At 49.3% G+C, this 24346-nt stretch overlaps 2 protein-coding genes across 2 annotated transcripts in view; both read left to right on the top strand.

The window, feature by feature from the left end:
- LOC121336161 (syntaxin-binding protein 4-like) overlaps positions 1 to 8197 on the top strand; it is a 36848-nt gene extending 28651 nt beyond the window's left edge. Inside the window, exons 14-22 of the mRNA XM_041405043.1 lie at positions 1598 to 1725; positions 2214 to 2306; positions 2805 to 2870; positions 2966 to 3154; positions 3601 to 3717; positions 4830 to 4879; positions 5733 to 5863; positions 7113 to 7170; positions 7937 to 8197. Coding sequence (XP_041260977.1) covers positions 1598 to 1725; positions 2214 to 2306; positions 2805 to 2870; positions 2966 to 3154; positions 3601 to 3717; positions 4830 to 4879; positions 5733 to 5863; positions 7113 to 7170; positions 7937 to 8039 — 935 coding nt within the window. The 3' untranslated portion in view covers positions 8040 to 8197. The remainder of the gene's footprint in view (positions 1 to 1597; positions 1726 to 2213; positions 2307 to 2804; positions 2871 to 2965; positions 3155 to 3600; positions 3718 to 4829; positions 4880 to 5732; positions 5864 to 7112; positions 7171 to 7936) is intronic.
- A 6643-nt stretch (positions 8198 to 14840) lies between these two features.
- The window catches only part of SEC14L5 (SEC14 like lipid binding 5), a 35824-nt gene continuing 26318 nt past the window's right edge, over positions 14841 to 24346 (top strand). The window contains exons 1-3 of the mRNA XM_041403828.1: positions 14841 to 14916; positions 18612 to 18717; positions 20556 to 20631. Of these exons, the coding sequence (XP_041259762.1) occupies positions 20569 to 20631 (63 nt within the window). The 5' untranslated portion in view covers positions 14841 to 14916; positions 18612 to 18717; positions 20556 to 20568. The remainder of the gene's footprint in view (positions 14917 to 18611; positions 18718 to 20555; positions 20632 to 24346) is intronic.

Here is a 24346-nt window from a genome sequence, read left to right as displayed (position 1 = left end):
CTGTCATAGGTAAAATCAGACTAAAAGAAAGTTGGTGCAACAGTTTACTTTCCTTAAAATCCCAGCTTTCCTAGCAGAAACTGGCCAGAGGAGACACAGAAAATGAAAACCAGTTCTGCTTTCTGTGGCCTTCCAGAGCATGACTGGCCCACAGGATCTGCTCCCCAGAAGGCTTTCAGCAAAAATCCAAAACCATCAGCAATGTCCCCAGCAGAGAGAACAGTCACAAGGCATCTGGATCAATTTTTTGTGTAGAGAGAGGGGTGGGACACAGAACCATGGCCCTCTCCTACGAGTGATAGGAGTTGCAGCTTGTAGAAACAGAAATGAGGATGATTGAGGGTATTTAGCAAATGTGCTGCTTTTGCAGAGAGACTCTGGCTCCTGCTGCAGCACAGGGACCAAGCACCATGCAGGACAGGCTTCAAGGTGGGACCATGTGAACCTCTTGAAGTTCAACAAGGCCAAGTGCATGTTCTGCACCTGGGTCAGGGCAGTTGCAAGCACAAATCCAAGCTGGGTGGAGAAAGGATGGAAAGCAGCCCTGGGGGAGGATTTGGGCTGTTGAAGGATGAGAGCTGGACATGCTCTGGCCGTGAGCACCCAGAAACCCCCCTGGGCTGGGCTGAGCCCTGGTATGGGCAGCAGGAGGGGGGGATTCTGCCCCCTCAGGTGAGACCCCACCTGCAGAGCTGCCTCCAGCTTGGGGGAGCCCTCAGAGCCCCTTCCAGGGCCTAAAGGGACTCCAGGAGAGCTGGAGAGGGACTGAGGACAAGGGATGGAGGGGCAGAACACAGGGAATGGCTTCCCACTGCCAGAGGGCAGGGCTGGATGGGATATTGGGAAGGAATTGTTCCCTGGCAGGGTGGGCAGGCCCTGGCACAGGGTGCCCAGAGCAGCTGTGGCTGCCCCTGGATCCCTGGCAGTGTCCAAGGCCAGGCTGGATGGGGTATGGAGCCACCTGGGATAGTGGGAGGTGTCCCTGCCCATGGCAGGGGATGGAATAAGATCATCTTTATGGTTCCTTTGTGCCCAAACCATCCCATGTTTCTGTGATTCTGTGACTGGAAGCTCAGGGACCCTGGTGCCATCTCCCTGATGGTTCCCACCTGCCCCATGCAGCCCCTTCTGCTGTGCTTTCCTTCATGTCTGAAAGCAAAATTAATGGATTTTCAGACTTGTCAATTTAACGCCTTTTCTAAGTGCTGAACTCACTGAGTTGTGTTTTTGTTTAAATCAGCAACATGAGAAATGGCCAGCAGGTGCCTTTTGTCAGGGAAATGTGGGTTTAGCTTAAAATTTTAAAATTTTCAGAACCACAGTCGTGAAAACGCCCCTGTGAAAATATCTGGGGTTTTCTGGGTTTTAAAAATGTCCGTTTTTTCAGTTGGATAAGAAGCAGGACTCTGATAAAGGCTGTCAACAACTCATTTAAGCCTGATAGGATTTCTGACAAACCCAGGATTACTAGACAAACCTGTCTGGTATCTCTAAACCCTGCTTGGCACCAGTGGATGGCCCCAAAATCGGTGGCATTTTCTCCTAACCCACAGCAATTTTCTCTCTTAGCCTGGTAAAAACTGACTGTTTCTCACAGATGTTCTCCAAGCACTGAGGGATCTGATGCAGGAGGAGCTGGACGAGGCTGGTCTGGATTCCAGCTCTGTGCTCTTCACTCAGCACGAAGTGGCCAATTTGCTGGATACATCAGCTTTTCACTCCCCGGTCAGTCACCACAAAGCTCTGCTACATTGAATCCATGGATCTTCTACATGAAATCCATGGAATTCTGAGATGGGAAAACTTACATTCCCATTTTCTGGTTGTTCTAGAGTTAGAAAGACAAGGCAGAACTATTAATGAATAATTTTTAATAGGAAATTCTATAAAAGACCTCAAACTTCTCATTTTGAATAAGGAAATAACACTATCTATGGGATAATATGAGGAAGCAGCCTGGCAGTAATGCAGAAGGAGAAATAGCCATAATTAATCAATTTAAGTAATTTCATTTGGTTCACAAAGTGAAATTTCATTCTAGCTCAGCTATATCAGCAATGATGGGGATCAGAGAGTGAAATTCTGTGGGGCAAAATGAGCCATCCTGGAGCTGAATTATTTAATGTGTCTTTTGATCTATTGCATAAAAATGCTGACTCCTTTTTTAGGTGATTTTGATTCCGTATGTGATGAGTCTGTCCCTCTCCTTGCAGACCTTTGACTCTCTCAGCTGCAATGGCAGCGAGGACCTGGAGCAGCTGCAGCTGGAGATGAGGGATCTGCGGCACGAAGTCCGCAGGCTGAAGGTGGAGCCTCCCCTTGGAGCAGATTTCTTAGCTGGGGTGTTCTGCTGTAGGAGGGGTGATGGGATGGCCTGTCCCTCTGAAGAGGTCACCAGTTTGCATTCTGTGCATTCCTCGTCACACAGGAGCCTCTCACCCTCCACTCTCCTTAACTGCCTCTTTGTCCCTCTCAGCCTCAAAGGAAAACTTATTTGTACTCAAAGCATGCAGTCCCTTCTCAGCAGGGAGTTAATATATTTAAAAAGCAGGTCTCATTAAAAATTCCAGTGTGTGATTAACAGAAGCAGCACCTGTCCTCTCACCCTCACCTGGCTGTCACCTGGCTGTGAGCACCTCAGCTGTGTCCAGGTGGAATTCTGCAGGTCACAGCTCTAAAAGCTCACCCTGTGTGGGGGGCAAATTGCACAGAACTTCTGTAAAATAATATTCTGGTGGGTAGGGGCATTCTAGAAAATGTCCTGTCATTTGTTGTTTCTAATCTGGTGAAAATATTTCCCACAGTCTCTCCTGAGAGAAGTGGAGAGCAGCAAGAAGTTGATGGAGGATGAGCTTCAGAGGCTGAACCAAGTTAGTGGAGGGATTTCTGGGTGCTGGGGGTGGGTTTGAGGGTTGGCAGCTGAGGGGGACGTGGTGTGTTCATCCGAAGTTCTGGGTCCTTGCAGAAGGCGCTGGGGTTCCTGTCGGAGAACCGGAGCCTGCACAGCAAACTGCAGATGGCTGAGGTGGTGCAGAGACAGGCCCACAGCGCCGAGCAGGACTACGAGGAAGTGATCCACCTGCTGGAGGCTGAAATTGCAGAACTGAAGATGCAGCTGGCGGGGAAAAAAGCAAAGCACGTCTCTGAAATAGAGGTAATGCAACCCCCTGGAAAAACCCACAACCCTCCAGACTCTTCTTCTGTGGCTTCATAGAGTCATGGAATAATTTGGGCCAGAAGAGACCATAAAGCCCAGCTCATTCTAACCCCCTGCCATGGCCAGTGACTCCTTCCACTATCCCAGGTTGTTCCAAGCCCCATCCAACCTGGGCTTGGACTCTTCCAGGGATAGGGCAGCCACAGCTAAGGTTACCCTCCTTCTATTTACACAGAAAATGAAATAGCACATAGATCATTTGCTGCATGGGACCACAAGGCCAACACGGTCTCTGCATCTGTGTTATAATTTGCATAACTTCCACTGTCCCTTCCCAAAGGACACTGCTTTTGCTTGTAGCAAATGCCACAAACTGCTGTTTCCAAAAGTCAAGGCTGGATCATCACCACCACCTTTCTCCCCCTCCTGTGTCCCTGCCTCAGGAGGACATCCTGGAGCTGAAGAGGCAGCTGTCCCTGGCCGATGGTCAGCTACGAAAATCCGAAGTCTCACGGAAGCGCCTGGAGATCTGCAATAGGAAACTGCTCCTGTTTGTGCAGGTGAGGTGTGGACCTGCCCAGCTGCTGCAGCATCACCACGGCCTCTTTCCTTCAGGATGGTTTTGCAAGTCCAATCAACTTCCTCCTCCATAAGCAAGAGGGGTTTTTTTCCTCTGTCTCACTCCGAAAAGTCACTGTCTGTTGGTTAGGAGGAAGCAGAGAATGAATTCAGGTCTCCTCATATCCCTGGGAGCAATGCAAACTCCATGGTGCAGGTTTTGCTGGTGGCTCTGCTTTCCTGGCTCCCTGTGCTGAGGCTGTCAAAATCATCCATGCTCACCTTCCCTTGCGATAGCTCTAAAAATAGGAACCTGGAGAGTGGCTTTGCTCTTCCAGTGCTTTTTGCCCTGGATTTCCTGTAAAATCTCACTGTTTAGTCTTTCAGTTGGTGGGTTTTCCACTTCATTCCCTGTATTGGGAACACCAGTATATGTAATTAATAAACTGGCCAGCATGGGAAGCATTAGTAGTCAGTGTATCTGCTATGGCTACTGATGGCCTGTCCCAAGAACTCTTGAAATCAAGCAGAAACAGTGCTTGAAAAGGAAACATAGATGCTGTGTCCTATGCTCCAGAGACGGAAGAATTAAATGCCTCCAGAGCTTCAGCACTATGTGCTAGAGCCTGTGCAGTTTGGGGTCAGACTTTGGAAATACATCTCACTTGACCCCAGGGTCAAACATCACAGGATTTTGAGCACTGGAGCAAAATGTCTTCTTTTTTTCTCCACCCCTCAGCAGTGTTGGAGAAGTGCATGGTAATGACAGCTTACACATGCAGGTCCAACCCAGGGGCCAGGGGTTGCTGGAAGCCATGATCACTGAAATGCAGCCTGCAAAATTATTCCTTGGAAGAGGATTTTTGTGTTGCATTTCATGTATTTTAGCAGTGATAATAAAATGCAGAATTCAGATGTGTCTGTAGATTCGTGAATGCTGCCTGAGCTGCAAAAGGCCTTGAGATATTTGCTTCAAGGGCAATGAATAAGCAGAAGCTGATTACTGTCATATTAAATCTGATCATCAGGAAAAACCCATGGGGTTTGTTCTCAGGAATTATTCATTCCTACAAGTTTGAAACCCTTTTTTTTTTTTTTTTCTATTGCATGACAGAACATTTACAAGGTCCTGAGCACACACAGTCATTTACCAGATGAGAAAAGGTAGGAGATGGCTTCTGGGAATGGTGAACAGCAACATGAAATGTCCTTTTCTGACCTTTCTCTGGGGAAGGTGCTTCACACGTAACCTACCCAGAGTTTCTAAACATACTTTCACTTTGGAAGTGAAACCATGGGAGAAAGATAATCTGCAGGCTGCTGGTGGGTTAGTGCTGGGGGACTTGGGCCTCTGTTCAGGCTTTTTTTGGGAGTGAGCAGCTGAAACTCAGCTTGGGTTAAATTGCTCTTGTCAGCAGAGACACCAAGCAGGTTGTTTCCGAGCAGCAGAGTTTTGACCCACCTGCTTTTCCAAACATAAACCAGGTTTTGGCTCCAGGACCACATCCTTTTTTATCAGCAGTTAGAGTAGGCAGAGTGTAAGCAAGGAGCTCTCAAGGTTCTCAGCTGCATGAATGGCTGCAGAAGCAGAGCTCAGGCTTCTGGAGTCCCCTCCAACCTGAGCCTATCTCCTATCACTTGGGCATAAATGTATCACAACTCTCCGTGTGTTTTTAACTGATTAAATCATTGAAAAGTCACTGACCCATCGATAATGGCCAGTCCCTTTAAAAGCCAGTTTTTAAGAGGGATGGAAATCAGTTTTTAAGTTTCCAAGTTGGTTATTTCTAATACAATGCAGGGGAAATGCTTTTGACAAATTCTAAAGAATACTTTGCTACTTTTCTGTAACAAAGCAATGCAAGTGTGTCTAACAGACATTTGAATGCGGAGGGATGGAGATGTAACCCCCCAAACACACAGAATTTATGTAGCAGATCCTTCCTGAGAGGCTGGCCAGGATTGTCAATGACCATTCTCTGATAGAAGTATTGATGGCACTTTCCGTGTTTATAAGCGTCAACCATGAAACAGAAGAGGATAAAACAGATGCAGTCTCAGACACATCTCTTCCACCTTCAGATCTTGTTGACCTTTTGCTATCAGAAGCTAAAGAACTGTTAGCACCAATCCTCTCCAACAAGGACGGTAAGCACTAAATTAACTGGAGAAAGCTGAGTCCCAGCAAGTCTCAGGGATCTCTGCCAGTGTTATTGGCAGTTTCCAGCACCTTTCATATTTTTCCATACCAGTTGAGCCTCCCTGATTCTCTCATGCTCACCGAGATGTAATTACCCTATATCCATGTGACTCATCTGGGAATCTGCAATGCAGACTCGCAGGGTATGGAGTCAAAGACTTGTGCCCAGGGCCAGAGGAAAGGCATTTATCCAGGGGAAAAGCCCTAACAGGCAGGAGGAGGGTTTCACAGAATCACTGAAATGCTGGTTGAAAGGGAGTGCTGGAGATCACATCTTCTGCTCCAGGTAGGGCCATCCCAGTAGAAGGGATCTGCAGTGGGTTTAGCCAGCCAGGATGGAAATCCACAGCCTTCCTGGATGGTGTTCCCTCACTGCTCTGTGACAAGGATCTTCCCGGCACCCAGCCTGAGCTCCCCCAGGGGCAGCCTGTGGCCACTGCCCCCAATTACACTGGCTGCACTGCCAAAAACAGCTCAGCTCCAGCATCCTTTAATTGCCCCTGACACAGCAGTGGGGGCTGTGAAGTTGCCTCTCAGCCTCCTCTAAACCAGCCCAGCAGCCTCAGCCCTCCCCAGCCTCTCCCTGCAGGCCTGGGGCTTCCCTTGCTGGATCCTGTCCAGTTTCCCAACAGCTTTAAACCCAGGATCCAAATTTTCTTTCCACCATCCAGGTACTATTATAGCAATGGTGAGTGGAAGGGAACAGTCACCTTCCTGTTTCCTTGGAGTAAAAACCAGCCATGCTCCTTTTTCCTCACATCTGTGAGAAAATCAGGGAACAGCATCCAGCTCCGTGGGAGTCTGGATTAGCTTTCCCAGTCTGGGACTCTGAGCTGGTCCATAAGCCATAAACATTTCTTGCTGGCAATTATTTGACCCTGCTTGTCTCTTCCCCCACAAAATGAGTGTCTGACCTCCTCAGTGTCACGTCCGGGTGAGTGCACAGCCCCAAACAGGTGCCCAGTCCTTGCTCTTTGATGCTATTCACCAGCTCAGCGTGGCCATGGCCCAGCACTGGCTTTGTCTCAAAGCACTAGACACAAAGGAAATAATTGCAGCCTTTCAGGAGCACCTCTGGTTTACGAGTGCTGTCAGCATTTTCTGAGCTCCTGCCCCATTTAAATGTGCATTATCATAATGCAGCAGCATTGGGCATGTTCTCTGCACTAACACTTGGCTCTGTGCTTCCATCTGCAGCTCTGCCATGGGACAGGGACCAGTGCCTGCCTGCTGAAGGAATCCCAAATTACAAGGAGTAGGTGTCAAAACTGCTGTGGTCTGTAATTTGGACAACACAGATACTAAAAATTCCCGTTTGTTTTGCTGGGTTTTTTTAACCAAAACTGTTGCTTGATGACTTTTGATCAGACAATCTAGGAGAGGCCTCCAGATGGCCAGGACAGAGAAATACTGTGAAATTCCTAGACAGAAAGAGACTTCCCACTCTGCACGGTGTGAATTCCTGGATTTCTCTTTTGCTTTATAAAATGCTGGTTTTCCTTCAGGCCAGATGGGAATTTGTGGTTCTGTGGCTTGTCTAGCCAGCATTTTTATAGTGCACTCTGTGTAAGGGAAAAAGCATCACTGAATATGTTAATCTTTTGTGCTATGATATCGAGATGCTGTGAAGCTCCAGACAGGGAAAGCAGGATGACTTGGCTTTGTTTGGACCTTAAACTGTTAAATTTCCCTGAAACCTCTTAAACTGCTTGTATTTAACAGAGCCATTTCCTAAAGTTATCTGAAAGGGCACTTTGAGACCTAAATATCTCCTATTGCTTTCTTAGCTTAACTCAACCTGAAGATCTGCCAGCACAGTTTTTTGTTTAGGTACAAAGTACCCATTTGCAAATGATAATTTCAAGGTTATGAAAAGCATTTTCAGACAAAACAGGCGGTCTGCACAATCTAACCAGGCAAGATCTGTGGCTTCTTCTTCTTTCCTAAATAATGAGTGCTGTCTTCACATTACCCTCTGTGTCCTTCTCCCAAACTACCTAAGGCATATTTCTCCTTTTCAGCCACCTCCATCAGAAGACCACATGGCCCCCTCCTGCAGGCCAGACCAAGAGTGACCAACCACAGCCACCAAGCCCACCGGAACTACCTAAGAAGTTGACATAAATATCCCATGGCTCCGTGGTGCTCCAAACCATGGCCATCCTCCCATGGGAGACAGGAAAGACACGCCCCAGGCACCTCAGCATCCAGGCCAAGCAGACTGAGAACAAGCTTTCTGACACAAGAATCATTCTTCCTAACTATCCAAGACTTTTTCAGCAACCTCCCCTGTGCGTCTACCTCCGAGTTATCATACAAGGCTTTTTGCTCACGGTTTTGCAGCTTTATAGGAAAAATATTCTCATGAGGCTACAGAGGCCTGGATTTCTGTGGCAGCCTTTTAGAGCTTGTATTCTGGGTAGCTTGAATGTACCTGAGGGACTCAGGGGTCTCCAACAGATCCCTTTTGGTATTTCAGATGAAAAACCAAAGTCTATTTAGTGACTGTAATCAAAGCAGCTTAATCCCTAGTGTCCTAGTTGTCTTGGGATAGGTACTTCTCTTTTTATTCTTTTTGTATAGTTTATCCCAGCTGCAGTGCTCGGAGTGGGAAGCAGCACCTCAGGCAGTTGCTGGCCAGAGTCAGGACAGCCAGCGGGGTGCTCCAGCCACAGCGCGGACACCGAGCCCTCCCTGGAACGCGGGGCAGGACATCGTGGGCATAGTGAACATAGCTCACTAAAGGTCCCTGGTGTCACTGGGAAATGACATCCACGTGATGCAAGACTGAGACAGCAGTAGATGGGGATCAGATCTGAGATGGGCAGAGGTCTGGAAAATAAAATGGAAACGCTCCTCACAAGGAGTTTCTCTCTGGTTTCTGATTGCAGCTGCTGTGTTCAGAGTCTCACAGACAAAGACACAGCCTGAAACCGTTTCTCCTCCCTCTTATTTTGGCAGCTCCTGGGGAGATGCATTGAGAAGTTTCAGGAAAATGGGGTACAATCTGGCTTTTACAAATAATTTGTTAAGATTACTTCAAATCTTCTTTGTGGGGGTTCAAAGCATGTGGATCCTTTATTGTCTAAATTAAAGGCTTAGGCAAAATCATGACCCTCACCAGTATCTCCTGCACTCGAGGTATCACTGCACTGCTAAACCAGCAACTGTGTGGTGGAATATATCACGTAAATAACCAGTCTGAAATTTTGGGTAAGTTTAATTTCATAGCTTGGGGTAAATTAAATCTTGGGAATGCATACCTCAGAGTATAAATTAAAGGACTTCTTTTAAAAGGAGACATAATCCTTTGGACTGCTTACAAGGAATATTCCCAGGAAGGAGAAAATATTCATCTCGGGATATCCTGTGTTTAATAGCTCATTGCCCAGTGCTCTCTGCTGTGATGGAATGATAGCAAATCCTGGTGTTACCTGTGGGTTTGGCCCTAGAGCTTTGTTCTCATCCCCTGTGTTACACAGACAGGCAAGAGGCACACACAGCAAAATCCAGTCTCACCAGTCTGGTGTACCCTGGCTCTGGAAAAACAACTCCAGTTCCCCTGGGGTTAAGCAGCAGATCCCAATCTACTCCTGGCAGGGTCTCTCCAAAAGCATTTGGCTGGAGGTGGCATCCTAGGGAGATGTCTCCAGCCACTGCTTGTCACACTTGCCAGGGAACAGCACAAACAGGATTTTGGGAAGGAGCAGGTCTTGGGTTGTGCTGTGTTATTTCATATACCCAGTGCCACTTGAGACACCTGGGAGAAAAGGGCAAAGTTATGTGGAAAACACACCCGTTTAGGCTGCACTTAATCAGCTAGAAAACCAAGAATCTGTTGTGGAATCCACAGAAGTTTTAATACCATCTCTGACAGTCATGGAATACTTTTCTCAAAATTTGAGTACTGAACTCCACCTCCTTGAGTGCTGGAAAGGCACAGACCAGGACTGTCCCAGCAGGGACCAGTTACATGGTCTGAAAGAGAAACTCTGCTTCCACAGTCTGTATTATTCCATAGATGTGTATTTAAGGTCCCAAGAAAGAAGATTTTTTATTAAAGCATCACAGTGGGTGAGGGTTTGGATGAAATAAGCATTGTGTGGTTGGTGCTGGCACCTGGCAAGGGATGGAAAGAAGGGGATGCTGCTCCAAGGCCGCTGTATTTGGGGTCTCCTGAGCTGTTTCCAAAAGAGCTGTGAAGTTCTTAACCTTTTAAACAGCCCCAACAGCTCTGTGCTCTCAGCTTACTCTGGAAAGGAAATCCTCCGTGTTCCCATCAGCCACTGGAGAGCCTCATGTCAAACAAGGATCAAGCATTGCATGCTTCCCAAAGCTTTCATGTTTCTCAGCTGCTTTCCAGTATTTCCTTTGAATTTCCCATATTCCTTGTGCCTTTGCTCCGAGCCCAGCAGACTTCCCTCTCTCTGTTAACCCTGCTGTTCAACACCACCTCTGCAGAGCAGTGCTCAGAGCCAAGCTCCTGGAGGTGACACTGATTTTGGTGACCCAGAATAACAAACCTGTGTCAGGCTTTACTCTCAGGCAAGGGGAATCAGGCAGAACTCAGCAAGGCACAGGGTGACATCTCCTCACAGAACTACCAAGAGGCAAAAGGCAAAATGCATACAGGAACAAACAGCACAGAAAGAGAAGTTATTTACATAGGGTGTCCTTTAGTCACACAGGGCCTGTCTAGCACTCTATAAGAGAGCTGAACTCTGGGTTAATTTGCAATACTTTTGGTTTGCTTGTGAGGTTGTGGAGATGTGCTGCTGTCACAATGTGCTGTGTTTGTCTCAGAGAATGTGCCTTGGAGGGTCCCAGAATGACTGCACAGAAATGAGAAGGAGTATTTGTGATAAAAATGAGACCTGAATGGTGTTAGATCTTCCTGAGTGGCCTTCCAGATCCTGAAGGGATCCTACACAAAAGATGGAGGGGGAGTTTTTACAAGAACATGTAGTAACAGGACAAAGGAGAATTCTTCACATTGACAGAGAGAAGGTTTAGATTAGATATCAGGAAAAACTTCCCTGTGAGGGTGGTGGGGCCCTGGCACAGAGAAGCTCTGGCTGCCCCAGCCCTGGAAGTGCCCAAGGCCAGGCTGGACAGTGTTTGGAGCAGCCTGGGACGGTGGAAGGTGTCCCTGCTCATGGCAGGGGGTGGAACTGGGTGAGCTTTAAGGTCCCTTTCAGCCCAAACCATTCTGTGTTTCCATGATTCTATAATAAGCTGGAATATGGCAAATATTTTATGAGCCAAAATGCAGAGAGACCCCCACAGACAGAGCATGTCAACACACTGCAGGTGATAAACTCCAAAAGATGCATTTAAAGAGCATCAGCGGGATCAGCTGTTGAGCTGGAAACTTTGGGGGTTAAACATTACTGATGTGATGGATTTATTTTGTATTTCTCTTATGCAAAGCAGAAATTCAGCTCTTAGCTGCTGGTGGATCAGAGGCTGGCAGACCCCTCTGCCTCACTAAACAAATCAAACCAAGACTGGAGCATGTATTTCAAAAGCTGCAGAAGCAGAGAAGGCGGGGCAGGGAGCACCGCGGCATTGTCTCGGGAGGTGAATGTAGCAGAGCCATTAGCACACTGTTCATCTGCAGTCCCACGGGGAAAGGAACCCAACCTCAGCCTGCTGGTCTCCAGTTTCATCTCTGCCATCTCGCTGGGTGACCTTGGGCAGCACATTTCATCTCAGGTTTGCGCCAGAAAACAAAAGGGACTGAGAGTGGCACGGGCAAGGCAAAGCCCAAAGGGATCCGCGGGATGTGGGGCAACCTCCTGGCACAAGGGGGTCTGTGAGTGCCGTGGGGTTGGGTACTGCTGCTCTGGTTTCAGTCAAGACAGCCTCAGTGTTTCAACTTTTCCTGGCTGTCGGAACAGCAGCTCCAGCTTTTGCTCAGCTCTGGTGAAACAGAGCGAGATGAAGTGTTAAAAGGTGTCGTTAGAGAGGCGTGCAGGTGCAGAGGTGAGCTCCAGCCCAGAACAGTGCCGAGGAGTAGGATGCTGTGTCCATCCCAGCACTGCAGGCTGTGTGGGGAGCCTCTTCCTCCCAGCTCCACTGTGACACCTGGACTGCAGCCCATGTTTAGAGAGTGGAATACGCCTCCACGCTGCTGAAATGAGGCTCTAAAAGGCACGTGAACTTTATTGCTGAATTTTTAAAGCAAGCCTTTAATGTTTAACCAGTGCTGATTTTCTAAGGGTTGTTGAACACGTGTGGCAGAGGGCAGAGCAGCTCCCAGAGTGACAGTGCAGAAAGGGCTGGGCTGGAGGTGTGAGGCTGCCTTTTCCTTTTCCTTTCCCTTTTCCTTTCCCTCAGGGATCCTTCCCCTCCTCAGGGCCGAGTTACCCCAGCACCTCCACCACAAACCACTGCATTTTCTGGCCTCGCCGACTGCAGCTTTGCCACAAACCTCCTTTGCAACTTCTTTCAGTGCTTTCCCAATAAGGTAGACAGGAATAACAATACCATGAACAATCCCAAACAAGCTTTTTCCTGCATGTGACGTGCCAATGCACTTGAATTGCTGTTGATTTTTTTTTAATTTTTGCCACCAGATGAGGCATAAAAGTTGAGGCAGAAGCAGAATTTGAAGTGAAATGCCCTTGTAATGGGGGAAGTGGAGGCTGAATGCTATCTCCAGACCAGATGTCCTTCCTGGAAGACATTCTCCTTTCTAACTGCAGGAGTTCCTGGGCTGAGCTGCTGAGGGTGAGAGTTTCTTTCTGAGGAGCTCCCATGAGAAAAAACGGAGGGTCAGTGCCAGCCTTTGAGGCAAACACCCAGTCCTGGTAGGTGGAAGGACGGTCAGGCCCTTGGGAATGCCCTGGAGAGTTGGCCCAGTGTCAGGGGAAAAGGCAGCCCACTGACACTGGAAAATGCCAAGGTGACCTTCTGGCAGGAGGAGAAAACAAGTGTTGGAAAATAGGAATTACAGTCAGGGCTGCACAGCAGAGAAAAAGATGGATTAGGACTCACCAAAATCTCATCCAGCTTTTATGACCTGAACAAAAGGGAAACAACCACAATTAAGGCACAAAGTAGTTACAGGCTGGTGTAAATTCTGCAGCAAGAAGAGGGAAATAGTGCTTTATTCTTTCTTCTGTTTTCTCTGAGGAAATTTAGCAATAAATGAGGAACAGGAGAGACATACATTTCTTTAAAAAAGAAAGTTGCACTGTGATGGGAAATTCAGAATATTTATTTATAAATAAATACATTTTGTTTTTATTCTGAATATATATTTATAAAGTAGATGTTGCAGGCCTTGAGTAACTTTGTGGCTTTTGATGCCAAGTTGTGCTGCAAAGGTCTTTAGGAAAAGTGCTCTGGCTCCACAGGCTGCAGCCCTGGCAGCTCTGACATTTGATGGTCAATGGTTGTTTTTGAGCAGTGTCAGCCTGGTCTCCTCAGTCTGAGATAGCAGAACATTTCGGGAAATATTGCTGATCAGAAATAGCACTGCAGCTTCCTGAAATGCCTGCCCAGATAACGGGATAGTCCACAGCTGGAAGTGATAAGGAGGCAGGAAAAGACAAAGCAGCAGTAAATGTGATGTTACTTCAATACCAGCAGGCACAGGGGCAGCTGCTCCTTAGGAAGAACCTGAAAGGAGGCTCTGAAGGTGCAAAACATTCCCCAGCTGCTCTCTCACACCCCTCTCCTCCACCACTCTTGGTACCACATGCCTCTCTTGCCCCAGGACCAGCTGCTCAGCCACTCTCTGACACCCCAAAGTCGGGCAGTGTTGGCATCATTTCCTCCACAGAGCCCCGGCCCCAAGGACTGTCACTGAACGGTGACAATTCCCCAGCACATGGCCTGACAAACAGGGGCCACTCACCCTGAGCTGCAAAGCCCCCAAGATTCACCAAACACTGCTCAGGTTTTCAGAGCTGGTGGGAGAGGGGGAAGCTGAGAGGTGAGGATGCCTCCCAGTGTCCTTCTCAGTGTCACTTGTCTGGGTGATCCCCTTGCACCTCATCAGAGAGCACAGTTTGGGGAATATTTGCTCAAGGAGTGGGTTCACAGGTGTGTAACAAGTCACGTAATAAATCAAATAATACACTGCAGTGATAGAGTAAAGGGCTGAGGTGAGCAGGTCCCTTGCCCTGATCTACCCTGGGATGAGCAGGATTAGATTGTGTTTGGGAGTTGTGGCTCTGCCTCCTCCTGCCCTGACCCAAGAAGGTTCCTCCTCCTCAAGGGCAAGTGCCAGTTTGGTGGAGAATCATAGAAACATGGAACATCCTGAACTGAAAAGCTCCCATCAGGATCATCCAGTCCAACACAGCCCTGCACAGGACACTCCAACAATCCCACCCGTGCCTGAGGGCGTTGTCCAAGCACCCCTGGAGCTCTGGCAGGGTTGTTGCCGTGACCCCTCCGCGGGATGGGGTGAGCCCATCCCCACACACAGCCCGCCTTATTCTCCGTTTCGGCCCACGAGACCCCACCTGGAGACGTGCCCGGGTCTGGAGTCCTCAGCACAGGAAGGACACGGAGCTGCGAGTCCAGAGGAGGCAGCACGCTGATCAGAGGGATGGAGCAGCTCTGCTGTGAGGACAGCCTGAGAGAGCTGGGGCTGTTCACCTGGAGAAGGCTCCGCGGAGACTTTGGAGCCTCTTCCAGCCCTAAAGGGGCTCCAGGAGATCTGGAGAGCGACTTGGGACAGGGGATGGAATGACAGGCCAAGGGGGAACGGCTCCCCACTGCCAGAGGGCAGCGTCTGGTGGGATGCTGGGCAGCGACATCCCCCTCACGGCCGGGACCCACCCGGCCCTCAGCGAGATGGCGGCGGGGGGCGCGGGGGAGCCGCACGTGCGGGGGGCGGGGCCTGCCCGCGCCCCCGCAGCACAATGGACAGCGCCCTGCGGGGGCGGGGCCGCGCGGGGGCGGGGCCGGCAGAGGGGCGGGGCCGCCGCAGCCGCGGGAGCCGCCGAGAGCGGGATGGGTCCGGCCGGGCTGCGCCGCGCCCGCGGTGAGGGGGAGCGGGACGGGCGGGAGGAAGGGGAGCCGGGGAATGGGCTCGGGAATATCGTGTGGGGTACGGGAGGCGGCTGCGGTGGGCAGCGCTCTCCGGGAGTCCCTCGGGGCCGCCGTGTGAGGGAGGGGGGCGGGTGGGTGTGAGGCTTTTCCTGTCTCGCGTGCCCGGGCGCGTCGTGCGGCGGCGGAGCGGGGGCGGTGGGTGGGTGTGGGGGCGCCGGGAGCCGCTGTGCTCCGGACACGGGAAGCCGAGAAGGGAATTTTAGTCATAATCCTGTGGGATCAGGGAAGGAGCCGGTGAAGACTGGGGTGGGCTCGGGGTGCTGTGGGATCCCTTGGAGTGGAAGGGCAGCGCGCAGCGGCGCTGAAGTTGCCGGGATTGTGCCGTGCCGGGGGCAGTGCGCGGGCGGGGCTCGCTCCCGCCGGCCGAGCCGTGCAGGCGGCTGCGAGTGCGACCCCGGCTCCGGCCCGAGCGGCTCCGGAGAGCCGGGCACGCCGAGCTCCACGGGGCTCGGGGTTCAACAGATCCACCCTGAAACTCGCCCTGAAGTGTTTATAAACACAAAGGGTGACCCTGATCAGTGGCTGTTAGTGCACTGATGGATTTAACAGGTTGCCCGGAGAAGCTGTTGCTGCCCCATCTCTGGAAGTGCCCAGGGCCAGGCTGGACGGGGTTTGGAGCAACCTGGGCTGGTGGGGCTAGAGCTAGCCCTTGGCAGGGGCTAGAACGAGATGGGCTTTAAGGTCCCTTCCAAACCATTCTGTGATTCCGTGTTTTCAAGTCAGCTTCAAGGTGAACCAAGTATATTCTCTGGGTCACTTGGCTGAGCTTCTCCAAGCCGTAAAATTGGTCTGTCAATGGTGAGAAGGTGCTTGTGTTGATGGCACCACTTATCTGGTAGGGCTGATGACAGCCAGCCTCTGTTCAAGGAAAATACAGCTGCAGACTTCACTCAAGGCAGACTGAAACAGTTTGCTGGTGCCTTGTTGTACTGTCGAGTAAGCTGTTGCCTGGCTCTGCTCTTGATTTACGTGTTAAACTGAAACATGGGGTCTTTGGCAGAAGAAGGATGTGAACTTGTTGAAGTGGGTCCAGAGGAGCCCATGGAGATGCCCCAAGGGCTGGAGCCCCTCTGCTCTGGAGCCAGGCTGGCAGAGCTGGGGGTGCTCACCTGGAGAGGAGAAGGCTCCAGGGACACCTCAGAGCCCCTTGCAGGGCCTAAAGGGGCTCCAGGAGAGCTGGAGAGGGACTGGGGACAAGGCATGGAGGGTGATGAGACCCTTGCACAGGGTGCCCAGAGGAGCTGTGGCTGACCCATCCCTGGAAATGTTCAGGTGGGATGGGGCTTGGAGCAGCCTGGGATAGTGGAATGTGTCCCTGCCCGATGCATGGGGGGGAAACAGGACAGGCTTTAAGGTCCCTTTCAACCCAGACCATTCCAGCATTCTGTGTCTCCTACTCTTAAATTGTCTTTGAGAATTGAAATATTTCCTACACTGGATGGATAAATGGATGTGGTATGACTTCCTGTGGAGTAGTAAGGTGAAGAATGAGGGGTTTACTTCAGGAATGCTTATCTCCTGCTGCAGGCTGGCAAATATCAGGGAGTTAATGTATTGCTGTGCATAAAAGTTCCATGGTGATTCTTTGGTGAGAAAATTACTTTATGAGATGGATGTGTGGAAATATTTGGCATGGAGCTTGTTGTGATACGCACATGGAAGAGGAACAGCTCTGAGAGCAGAATGCTGGACACTGTTCCTTTTCCTTCTTCCCCTCAGCCAAAAAGACTTCTTTATTGTGTGGTCAGGAATGTATAAATGTTGTTGTTTGGGTGCTTGTGTTGCTTGTCTTTGGCTTTGATCCTTGCCAGGACTCCAGGTACCTCTGGAGCAGTGCCCAGGCTCCACCTCAGCACAGTGACCTGCACCCTCCATGCTGCTTCCCCTGCTCCAGAGGTGTTTCAAGGGCAAGATTAAGCCCTGCCTGAGCAGATGTCTGCTTCTAAAAAATGGTAAAGGTTTATTCTGGCACCATTCTGATTCTGCCTTACATCAAGCTTCAAGAGACTTGTTCTTCAGTTCTCAGGTGAAAAAGCTCTAATAAATATCCTACAGCTTGGTGCTGTGTTGTTATTCTGTGTGTAAAGCATCAATTACAATATCCCTAAGTGAAAGGGGCCCCAGGCAGAGGAAATGTCACACACCTTTCTCTAGAAGGCAGGAGGAAAGAATGCAGCCCTGTGGAGTCCCCCTTTTCTAACTGGAAATATCAGCTTAGCTGGGTGCCACAGCTGGCTTTCACGTGGTGTAATGGTATTTGAGGAAGTCAAGAATCCTGCTATTTTCAGCAGTTCTTTGTCAAAAACAAAACAAAAAAACCTGCTCAGTTCTCTTCAAGATGAAAAGCAGCCACCACAGGTGGGAGAAGTTAATAAAGTCACTTGCTGCCAGTTCCCCATCCAACAGGCAGCTCCAGCGTGGAAGGAGCTGGGTGAGTGCTGGGGTGGGGGGTTTGATTCAGGGATTTCTGTGTATTTAATCTATACAGTCAGTTTCTGATTTCCAGCCATCGAGTAAGCTGCTCCTACAAATAATAGAATAGAAGTCAAACATATGGAAAATCCCTCAGGTGTGCAGTGGGTGATTCTGGATGAGAAGGAAACACAGCTGCTGTCACTGCCTGTCCCTTTGTGTAGGGATGTGTGTTCCTCATGGGAGCCCTCACAGGCCTGGCTCCTGTGCTGGGGGAGCTTTGCACACTGGGGGTGCACCACTGCTTCTCCAGAATCCATTTCTCTGCAATGCTCCCAGAATTGCAGCAAGTGCCCTCAGGGGTCCATATCCCTCCTCTTCCCACCTCCTTCCCCGGAGCACCTAGCAGGTGGATCTCGAGCTTGTAATGAGCTCTCTCTGCTTGGTTCACAGAGGAGTTGCTGTGTGGGCTGGAGCAAAGGGGGTGCCCAGGGAGCTGAGGCTCTCAGGGCTCACTGGTGTTGGCACAGCGTGTCACAGGATGCTTTGTGAAATGTGGTGGCTGCTGCTGTTTTCTGTGTTCAGCTGTGCAAGAATTTAAATACTTTTAATACCTACTTGGGATGGTCAGGGTTGCTATTATTGGCATGGTTGTTAGTAGCCAGATTAGTTGCTTCAATGCATTGATGACTCCAACCTCTGAGCTTTTATCAGCTCCTCTGGGCTTGGCCAGCTGGTATTGAGCCTTTTTCCTGGTGTTTCCCCATGGATGCTCCAGGTGTGCCTCCACCTGTGGATTGGGGTTTCTCGGTGGTCCTGCTGCAGTTCAGTGGGTCACTGCTCTTCCCATGAGTTGTCTTCTATAATATGTTTTTTTAGCCAGATGCAAGTAGGAAGTTGAGCAGGGAGCCTGGGCCACTGTAGAGCTGGAAGGATGTTTGAGGAGCAGACATACTCTCTGGTTGGGTGGTTTCTTTCTGGTGGTTGAACATACCTGTTTATAATTTGAGGGGGACATGAGATGAATTTAAAAACACACCTGTCTTTGGTGCTAAAGCCCTGGGAAGATGCACATCATGAGTTAATATGGCCCAGATGCCCAATGGTAACACCTGGGACTCTTTGTCCTCATCAGTACTAATCATCTTCAGCCTGGTGTTCCAAGCAGCCACCTTTCATTGCCTTTTCTGATTCTTTTTTTCCTTTTTTTTCCAGGACTTACAGCAGAAGTCCCTGTTGCTTTGAGAAGCACAATGACCGTCTCACAGCTCTGTTTGCAGGAGAGGGCATAGAAGGTCTGCTGCCACTGCACTCTGCTGAGGTATGAAAGATTTCTAGGGCAGGTGTGAGTTATCAGCTGTCATTCTTCCACAGCTTCCTGTGGGTGTAATAGTCACTGGCTCTTTTCTCCAGCCTTCCCTCAGCTGGAGGAGCACAGAGGGAATAAACCTGTGCCAGTGGGGTCCAGCAGCTGCTGGGAACAGTGGCTCTATCCAGGCAGCACAGTTAAGGCTGCTGAGCTACAGCTTATGCCATCCCACTGTTCTGTGGCTGGTGCCTCTGTGGGTGATTCTAGACTGGTCTGTCTTAAGCCTTCCTGCTGTGGAGGTTTCTGACCTTCTGCAGAGGTGCAGGAATTCCTGGTGTAGGAGGTGAGGTCAGAATAAGCAAGATCCCAGCTAAATGTGCTTCTCCCGCTCCATCTGCGCTCACGGGAGGGTCCCTGCCCAGCCTCATCGTGTTACAGGTCCTGTTCCAAGGTGCCCTGTGCTGTGCCTCTTGGCTCAGGTATCTGATACCTGATAGCAGCCCAGGCTTCCTGGGATGTGCTTGTCCTGCTCCTCTCGCTGCACTCGGGGTTGGATGCTCTGCTGGGAGGTTCTCTGGCTTGGATGGACTGGCTTTTAGCACCAGTGAGACTGAGAGATCCAGCGAGCCCTGACCTTTGCTGCCTGGGTAATGTAATCCTCTGCAGAGGAACTGTCTGATCGCTGGGCCCTATTTCTCCAAAAATCCCCCACTCTCAGCTTTTCAAACTTTTCATGTCCTTTTTCCCTCACCCTTGCACAGATTTTACAGTGTGATGGCATTTTGCGGCAATTTTTGAGGGAGAATCTATTGCCTATTCATGTTTCACCTCCGGTTTGGGCTGAAAATGTCAGGGATAGGTTGTCTGAGTGCTCTGACTGTTGAGTTCAGCGCTACACTGTGTCACTTGCCAAGGGCTGTGTCTGCTCAGCAGTGGAATTTGAGTGGGGTGGAATGAGCACAGAGCCTCCAACCAGCCATCCAGCCTTTTGTGTCCTGATGTTCGTGGATGGTATTGGCAGGAGCAGTACAAAGGAATTCCTAAAGGAATTGCAGAAAGCAACGCAATAATGCTTTTTATAATGATTTGTGTACTTCCCTTGAGATTCTGGTTACTGGTGCATGTTTGAGGGTTAAAACCCGGGCAGGAGAGTCTGAGGGAGGAATCCTGATGAGGACGGTGAGAGGTGGCTGGGAGCAGGGAAATGCTGAGGACAGGATTGTTCCTGCTCCCTGCAGTTCTTGCCTCAGTTCAGCTGGAACAGTGGGCATCCAGGCTGTGGGATGTGATTGCCAGCTTAGCATTAGGCATGTTCTTTCAGCATGCTGCTTCCTTTTCCTTCCTTTCAGTGAGTTAAAACAACTGAATCCTACTTGGTGCACAAAAGCATTTTAAACATCAAGGTGTGGGAAGCTGTGGAAGCTTTCAATGAGAAAGATTTTGCCCCAACGATTACAGATAAAATGTAGGGAGGGGGGATAGGGGGAAGAATTGCTATGTAGGCTCTGTAAGGCTCCTAAGACAGGCTCCTTCTGCAGAGTACAATTCACTCTGGCTTTACATCTCTGTGCTGTGCTTTGATTATTGTGAGTTTTGTTGGAGCTCCAAGTTGAACTTATTGCAGTAGTGCTGGCAAGCAGCACAGGGTGCTGGGCACAGCTCTGGACTGGGACTGCAGAGACTTGCCTCTGTCTCTGCCACTTACCAGGCAAGGTATTCTACCTAATAAATCTCCTCTCTATTTGTAAGAAAGAGCTACAACTTCTAGTAATGTCTGTAAAAATCGCCTAGAATGTATTGCATGGCTTGGTGTGGGGGTTCTAAAATGTTCCAATTTTTCTCTATTACAGGTGTGTGGTAAAAATGGTGCAGAAATACCAGTCCCCAGTTCGAGTCTACAAATACCCTTTTGAGCTCGTCATGGCAGTGAGTAACACTCAGCACTTTCCCTGCTCCAGCTGCTGGGGGCCAGTGGGAGGTGGGACTGTGGGTTTGGCTGGATGTCTCTGACAGTCCTACTGCAGGAACAGAGCCTCAGCTCCCCTCCTCCAACTTTCCAGGAAAAATAAGGATCAGTATCTCAGCATTAAGAATGGCAGTTTAGTTGTTAGAAGGGAAAACAAACAAACAAGAAAATCCAACCTTCTGTAATTATTCTTTGACTTTGACGAGGAAGGAAAAAAAAGTTGACATATTTAGGCAGGATCAGTTTGTGGCCAGACACTTCTTTGCCATATCACCAAATGCTACTCAGTTCAAAATCTGTCCAGATGTTATCCCAATCAGCACTGTAGTATTCTGTGCATTCAGAATAATACTGAGCTTTTTGATTTGGTTAAAAGCTGGAAATCCTTTGGAAAAAGTCTTCTGTATTGTTCTTCCCCATCCACTCTGTGATTGAACTGTCAGGAAACCTCTCTCCAAGTCTTGTGATTTCCACAAGGGTCTTGAGGGCTGTCATTGAAGTTCATTCACTGGTGATGCAGTGCTGCAAGGCTGATGTTGACCATGGGAGCTGCTTTAGGCAGAGTTTCTTTGTGATATTCTGGACTTTGTCAAAATTAGGTGTGAGTCAAATACCCTTCTCAAAGGTTTGCTGCTGCATTTCAAGGGCAGCATTTGGGTGTTGTCAGAGGAGCTTGCCTATGGAATGCTTGCAAGGTTTTGTTTTGTAATCTGCTGGGCATTTCAGTCAGCTGAAGGGCGTTGTTAGAGGAGCTTGCTTATGGAATCTTGCAAGGTTTTGTTTTGTAATCTGCTGGGCATTTCAGTCAGCTGAAGGGATCCCTAGGCTTGGTGTTGGCCACTTTTAGCCTGCTGCTTCCCCAGTTCCTGTTCCCAGTTCCTTTAGTTTATGGGAGCCTGGAATGAAGATGGAAAGCTGCAGCTGTTGCAGGCAGCTGATGTGATTTCCATGAATGGAAGGGAGAGCCTCTATTGAGTTCCTCTTGACTATGTGGCCTCTTCAAGATTTCTGAGAAATACATGCCTTGAGATTTGTTTCATCCAAAACAGCCTCCAACATTTTATATCAACCATGAAAACCGGGGGCATCAGTTTGTTCTTCGTTGTGAATAGGGGACCCCAAAGGCAGCAGCAGCTGAGTGGTTGCTGCTCACTTTGTTCTTTGATCATCCAGATGAACACTGCTTTTGCTGACAGTTGAGCTCCGTCCCAAACCCACCCCTTTTTTCCCCAGTCTTACCCAGATTTGCCGTGTCTGTTCACAGCTAAAGCAGTGAGGTGCCCCAGAACTGCCCTGACCAGTCTGGGGCTGAGGTTTTTGGCAGTGCAGCTTTCCTGGCTGTGCTCTTGCTCTCTCAGTGCATCCTGTGTGAGAATAAGACACCAGTACCTGTGATGAGGATCCTGGGAGCCTTTGCTCTGTGCACACCTCTCCGCATTCCTGTTGTGTCTATTACCAGGATGAAGCTACCACCAGATGCTCCTCAGTCGATTGGCTGCTAATTGAGGAGGGCTGCCTTGAGACAAATCCTTTGTAAGCTGTTAGCACATGCCTAAAGGCCAGGGGCTGGAAGGCTTAATTTTGCAGTGGTTTAATTTTATTTGCTTTCAGTTTTTCGGCATAACCGAACTTAAAATTCCCTGGGAATTAAGGGCTGGGGATGTAAATGTCATCCTTTGGTCGTTCAGCAAATCTTAGCCAAGTTGTTAGTCCTCTTTCTTATGAACAAGTTCCTTTGCCAGGGTCACTCAGCAGACTCTACTGTGGAGTAGGGAGCAGAATGCAGACCCCCCCTCTCCCGCTGTCCTGTGAAATCCTGCGTTCCCAGCAGGATCTGCTGTTGGCAAGCAGCATTTCAGCCTGGTGGTGGTCCTTCAGGCCGAGCTGGGTGCGGAGCTGGCTGCCGCCTTGCCGTGTTCAGACGGAGGCTCCGGTGCGTGTGGAGGCCGCGCGGAGCTGTCGGCTACCAGCTGTCAGTCGCTGGAAGTTTTGCAGGGAAGAGTGGGTGTGCAGTGAAGCTGTATTGCTCCTCAGCACGTGGCATTGCTGTTCATCTCCTTCACCATAAATCTGACAGCAGCTTCCTCAGCGCTGAGATTCAGCTGCTTTCATCTCTGCCCCTCAAATGCCGTGTGGGAACCCTTGGAGTGCCGAGGTCTCGGGCTGTGGTAGGAAAGCAGAGGTCACAAGGGTGACCCAAAGACACCCCCATGTTTTACAGATCCCTGGGCACCCTTCAGCCTGGTACACTTGTGCCTAATTGCTCATTGGGGAGGGTCATCCCTCACAACACAGCCTGAACAGAACGCGGGAAGTAAGTTGGCAAAAGTATTTTTCGCTCAGAACCTCCAGTGTTTGGACCCTAGAAAGCAGATGGGTGTGCTTTGCTTACACACAGTTTGAGAAATAGGGCTGTCACAGCCGAATTTGGCAAGCAGTTCCTTGTTTCTGGGCTGGCTCACACAGGTCCCGGGTCCCAGGAGCAGGAGTTCTCCTGCTGGGACTTGTGCAGAGGCCATGTGTGCCTGAGGCTGTGCTCCAGGGATGAGCTGGGGCTTTTCCTGGCGATGTCGTTACCGTGTGTTAGGGTAATTGTCTCGATTTGCACTCTGCCTTTGCTAATGCTCCTGTAGCTTGGGTCGGAGTATTTGCAGACAGATTTGATGTGTATTCCAAGTCCTTGGAAGAACATTCCCCTCCTTGCTCTCTTTGCCAGTCCTGTGCATCTGAGGAAGTAAAAGAGAATCAGCCTAACAAGTCTTTTCTTGTCATTTGGGAGTTTTGATTTATTTTCTTTTTTCTTGTCCTTCCTTGTAAAACAGATTTAAGCAAAGGGTGTTTTTTCCACACCTGTCCAAGGTCAATGTAGTCATTTCCTGCTTTGTTCCCAACTCGGATTCACATTAATGGATCAAAAGTGTTATGCTCTTCAAACACATATCCAGTGCCTGACACCTTTATACCTTATACTTGAAAAGAACCTTGACTTCTGTTAGGCTTTGTTATCTTGTCATGTTTTTCGTTTCTATTTTATCTTTTTTGTCTGTGTCCTCTTTTAAATGGAGCTGTTCCTCCAATGGATTGTCCATGCCTCTCTGGGCCTCATCTTGTCTTCCCTTCAATTAGATCAGTAGATTTGACATTGCATGTCTTCTAATTTTATCTCACAGCCAAGAAAATTCCCAAGTATAAACTTAGTTTTCATTTTCTTTCTGTTGTAGTTGGAATGCTAAAAGGGATTTTTTAAAAATGTTATAATGAATGAAAAATCCAGAAGGGAAAGGTACCTCTGCCACATAGGAGAGAATGCAAATATTTGTGAGCCTTCTGTGATGTACTGGGGAGGAGAATTTGGTTTGGGTGAGCAAGTCCAACATGCAGGAAATGGCCAAGAGAGAGACATGTTGCATATTTAATGTTATTTGCAATTAATTATTAGGTTAGATGAGATAGCTGGGGCTGGAGGGTTTCAGCTTTGAACGTGGTAGGGAGTTGTGTTCCTGTTATTTTTAGTAGTGCCTCAGCCCTTCATGCTCACGGTTGACGTTGACTATTTTCACACACTTTAGGGGATTTATAGGATTGGGTCCCTAAAGCCACAGGTTGGGAATAACCCCCCAGAGACCTTACAGGGTCTTCTGTCTGTGCTGGATAATTTCAGTGGCTGTGTTAGTG

This window comes from Onychostruthus taczanowskii, unplaced genomic scaffold, assembly GCF_017590055.1.
Source record: "Onychostruthus taczanowskii isolate IOZ18803 unplaced genomic scaffold, ASM1759005v1 scaffold10, whole genome shotgun sequence".
Lineage (NCBI taxonomy): Eukaryota > Metazoa > Chordata > Aves > Passeriformes > Passeridae > Onychostruthus > Onychostruthus taczanowskii.
The sequence above is the reverse complement of the archived record's forward strand: the minus strand, read 5'-3'. Positions and strand labels throughout refer to the sequence as shown.